The 5,127-nt window shown below is 46.8% G+C and overlaps 1 protein-coding gene across 1 annotated transcript in view; it reads right to left on the minus strand.

The window, feature by feature from the left end:
• Positions 1–258: 258 nt before the first annotated feature.
• The window catches only part of LOC121839167 (early nodulin-75-like), a 45,713-nt gene continuing 40,844 nt past the window's right edge, over positions 259–5,127 (minus strand). Inside the window, exon 3 of the mRNA XM_042296572.1 lies at positions 259–317. Coding sequence (XP_042152506.1) covers positions 259–317 — 59 coding nt within the window. The remainder of the gene's footprint in view (positions 318–5,127) is intronic.

Genomic DNA, 5,127 nt, shown 5'->3' on the forward strand with positions numbered 1-5,127 from the left:
TTCTCTTGCCTGCAGTGTTTTGCCTCTGAGCTTAGCTGGAGTTGAATGATAGAATGATCACACTAGTTTTCCATCACACACACATGCAAGAAAACACAGACACACACATACACACACACACACACACACACACACAAAACCGTGGGGAATAGCAGTCATCTGTTCTCTTTGGATCTGAACGATTTGTGCCACTGTCATACTAAACAAGGCCAAATACAGACACACACACACAAACACATACACACCGTATGGATAGATCTAGATGGGATGGAGCTGAGCCTCAGTAACACCAGACATGGCCATGTGGCCCTTTAGTTCTGGGGATGTGGACGCAGTGGAGACCATTAGTTCTGGAGATGTGGACTCAGTGTAGACCAGTAGTTCGGGGGATGTGGACTCAGTACAGTCTATTAATTCTGGGGATGTGGACTCAGTACAGACCATTAGTTCTGGGGATGTGGACATAAGTTACCAAGATGGCGTAGCAGTAAGTCGTCCTGTCTCGTCGTGTCCCTGTATATATCGTCTATTTTTCGTTTTTTACATATTTTTCTTCAAAAACATTTTGCTAAACCTAAGCTTCCAAATACTCTCCTGCAACCCGCCTCACCCAATGTAGCTATTTTTCCTAAAGTATTTATATTTACTTCGGAACCGGAACCCCTCAACTGAAGCTAGCCGGCTAACCACCAGCTATGCTAGCGATCTTCAGCTAACCGGTCATCAGCTAAGCTAACCTTTAGCTCGGAAAGCTCTCGCCAGCTCGAACAACGTGACTCTAACCAGAGCATAACGGACCTATTTATTTTTTCATCCCGGATTCATCCCTGGATTCCCACCGCAAACGGAACATTTCAGCTGGATCTTCACAACTAGCTATCTAGCTAAACCGCAACCCCGGATGATTACTCCTGGCTAGCGCTTCCACCCACTTAGTGTGAAGCTAGCCCGGCCAGCGCACCTGTACCACCACCGTAGCATACTCCTGGGCTACAATACCCGGGCCCACGACCGGTCTATCGATGTCACCGCATGAAGAGGAATAAACAGACTCACCCCATCACGACGTCCCCTAAAGGCCAACTCTCTAGCCCTCGCTATCTCCCTGCTTTCTAAACTCGGCCTGCTAACTGCTAGCTTGTCTAGCCCCGGTCCGCTAACTGCTACCTTGTTTAGTCCGGGCCTACGAACTGTTAGCTTGTTAGCACAGGCCTGCTAACTGCTAGCTTGTCTAGCCCGGGCCTACAAACTGTTAGCTTGTTAGCACAGGCCTGCTAACTGCTAGCTTGTCTAGCCCGGGCCTACGAACTGTTAGCTTGTTAGCACAGGCCTGCTAACCGTCTGAATCGCCGCGTCCCAAACACTCACCGGACCCATATTTACTTTCTATCTCTTCTTGATTTTTAATCTGTTTATACCTTTCCGGAAACCTGCCTCACCCAATGTGATACGGAATTGCTTTTATTTTTAATTTTTAGAACACACTCAAGAACCTCCAGAAGCTAACTAGCTACAAGCTATTTAGTCATTGTTAACTTTTTTTTTCAACCTGGATAACACTCGCCAGTCCAGCTTCCCTGCCCCATCCACCGCTGCCCCCTGGACACTGATCTCTTGGCTACATAGCTGATGCACTCTGGACTGTCCATTAATCATGGTACTCCATTCTGCTTGTTTATGTTTTATCTGTCGGCCCCGTTGCCTAGTCAACGCCATTTTACCTGCTGTTGTTGTGCTAGCTGATTAGCTGTTGTCTCACCTACTGTTTAAGCTAGCTTTCCCAATTCAACACCTGTGATTACTGTATGCCTCGCTGTATGTCTCTCTCAAATGTCAATATGCCTTGTATACTGTTGCTCAGGTTAGTTATCATTGTTCTAGTTCACAATGGAGCCCCTAGTTCTACTCTTCATACCCCTGATAACTCCTTTGTCCCACCTCCCACACATGCGGTGACCTCACCCATTACAACCAGCATGTCCAGAGACACAACCTCTCTCATTATCACCCAGTGCCTGGGCTTACCCCCGCTGTACCCGCACCCCACCATACCCCTGTCTGCGCACTATGCCCTGAATATATTCTACCATGCCCAGAAACCTGCTCCTCTTATTCTCTGTCCCCAACGCTCTAGGCGACCAGTTTTGATAGCCTTTAGCCGCACCCTCATACTACTCCTTCTCTGTTCCGCGGGTGATGTGGAGGTAAACCCAGGCCCTGCATGTCCCCAGGCACCCTCATTTGTTGACTTCTGTGATCGAAAAAGCCTTGGTTTCATGCATGTCAACATCAGAAGCCTCCTCCCTAAGTTTGTTTTACTCACTGCTCTAGCACACTCTGCTAACCCTGATGTCCTTGCTGTGTCTGAATCCTGGCTCAGGAAGGCCACCAAAATTCAGAGATTTCCATACCCAACTATAACATCTTCCGTCAAGATAGAACTGCTAAAGGGGGAGGAGTTGCAGTCTACTGCAGAGATAGCCTGCAAAGTAATGTCATACTTTCCAGGTCCATACCCAAACAGTTCGAACTACTAATTTTGAAAATTACTCTCTCCAGAAATAAGTCTCTCACTGTTGCCGCCTGCTACCGACCCCCTCAGCTCCCAGCTGTGCCCTGGACACCATTTGTGAATTGATCGCCCCCCATCTAGCCTCAGAGTTTGTTCTGTTAGGTGACCTAAACTGGGATATGCTTAACACCCCGCCAGTCCTACAATCTAAGCTAGATGCCCTCAATCTCACACAAATCATCAAGGAACCCACCAGGTACAACCCTAACTCTGTAAACAAGGGCACCCTCATAGACGTCAGCCTGACCAACTGGCCCTCCAAATACACCTCCGCTGTCTTCAACCAGGATCTCAGCGTTCACTGCCTCATTCCCTGTATCCGCTACGGAGCCGCAGTCAAACGACCACCCCTCATCACTGTCAAACGCTCCCTAAAACACTTCTGTGAGCAGGCCTTTCTAATCGACCTGGCCCGGGTATCCTGGAAGGACATTGACCTCATCCCGTCAGTTGAGGATGCCTGGTCATTCTTTAAAAGTAACTTCCTTACCATTTTAGATAAGCATGCTCCGTTCAAAAAATGCAGAACTAAGAACAGATACAGTCCTTGGTTCACCCCAGACCTGACTGCCCTCGACCAGCACAAAAACATCATGTGGCGGACTGCAATAGCATCGAATAGTCCCCGGGATATGCAACTGTTCAGGGAAGTCCGGAACCAATACACGCAGTCAGTCAGGAAAGCTAAGGCCAGCTTCTTCAGGCAGAAGTTTGCATCCTGTAGCTCCAACTACAAAAAGTTCTGGGACACTGTGAAGTCCATGGAGAACAAGAGCACCTCCTCCCAGCTGCCCACTGCACTGAGGCTAGGTAACACGGTCACCACCGATAAATCCATGATTATCGAAAACTTCAATAAGCATTTCTCAACGGCTGGCCATGCCTTCCGCCTGGCTACTCCAACCTCGGCCAACAGCTCTGCTCTGTTAATTTTTTATTCCATGTGTAACTCTGTGTTGTCTGCTCACACTGCTATGCTTTATCTTGGCCAGGTCGCAGTTGCAAATGAGAACTTGTTCTCAACTGGCCTACCTGGTTAAATAAAGGTGAAATTAAAAAAATAAAAACAACTCAGTGCATATAATTAGTTCTGGGGATGAGGACTCAGTGCAGACCATTCGTTCTGGGGATGTGGACTCAGTGCAGACCATTCGTTCTGGGGATGTGGACTCAGTGCAGACCATTCGTTCTGGGGATGTTCTGAGGACTCAGTGCAGACCATTAGTTCTTGGGATGTGGACTCAGTGCAGACCATTCGTTCTGGGGGGGATGAGGATTCAGTGCAGACCATTAGTTCTTGGGATGTGGACTCAGTGCAGACCATTCAGTTCTGGGGATGAGGACTCAGTGCAGACCATTCAGTTCTGGGGATGTGGACTCAGTGCAGACCATTCAGTTCTGGGGATGAGGACTCAGTGCAGACCATTCGTTCTGGGGATGAGGACTCAGTGCAGACCATTCGTTCTGGGGATGTGGACTCAGTGCAGACCATTCGTTCTGGGGATGAGGACTCAGTGCAGACCCAAACAACACCAGATTATAACAATATCTGTACAGTTTCTTTGGGCTCCAAAAGGACAGATGGAAATCCCCTTTCTAAAGCATGTCACTCAGTAAGTATTGGACAAGGGAAACAGATGCTACCATGAACTGAGCTAAAAGGACCTTATCCCTTGTCTAAGGAGCACTGAACAAAAAATCAACATTCTAGAGGGTAGCTACACACGTCACCTGTAAAATCATTTAAAAAGACCTGGTTTGCAAAGTCTCGAAGGGAACAAGTGTTGACTTCAAAGGGAACATCCCTAAAAAGGGAACTTCCTTCAAATGGAACTTCCTTAAAAGGGAACTTCCCTAAAAGGGAACATCCTTCAAAGGGAGCATCCTTCAAAGGGAGCATCCTTCAAATGGAGCATCCTTAAAAGGGAACATCCCTAAAAGGGAACATCTTTCAAAGGGAGCATCCCTAAAAGGGAACTTCCTTCAAAGGGAACTTCCTTAAAAGGGAGAATCCTTCAAAGGGAGCATCCTTCAAAGGGAGCATCCTTCAAAGGGAGCATCCTTCAAAGGGAGCATCCTTCAAAGGGAGCATCCTTCAAAGGGAGCATCCTTAATAAAAGGGAACATCCTTCAAAGGGAACATCCCTAAAAGGGAACATCATTTAAAATGCATTGGATTCAAATGGAGCAAATTCCAAACAGCAGTATCTTGAAATAGGCCATCCTTTTAAAAGTATTGACTTGGAATGCTCTTTAGGTGAATAACAAAAACTAGGTAATGCTGCAGCAACTAGAAAAGATACATACTGACCAGACTCCAACTCAACAATCAATACAGACACATTGTGAAAAGACTCCAACTCAACAATCAATACAGACAGATTGTGAACAGGCATCACCTCTGGCTGGAAACAAACAGACAAATATTAATTATTGTTGACAGTCGGCGAAAGAACAACACAACAACAATCGTTTCAACAAATCAAATCTCATAGAATGTTGAGATGGTGACATGGAGTGTAATTTGATATACAATGGAAATGTTCAGTCATCTA

The sequence above is a fragment of the Oncorhynchus tshawytscha genome, linkage group LG14 (genome assembly GCF_018296145.1).
Source record: "Oncorhynchus tshawytscha isolate Ot180627B linkage group LG14, Otsh_v2.0, whole genome shotgun sequence".
Taxonomy (NCBI): Eukaryota; Metazoa; Chordata; class Actinopteri; order Salmoniformes; family Salmonidae; genus Oncorhynchus; species Oncorhynchus tshawytscha.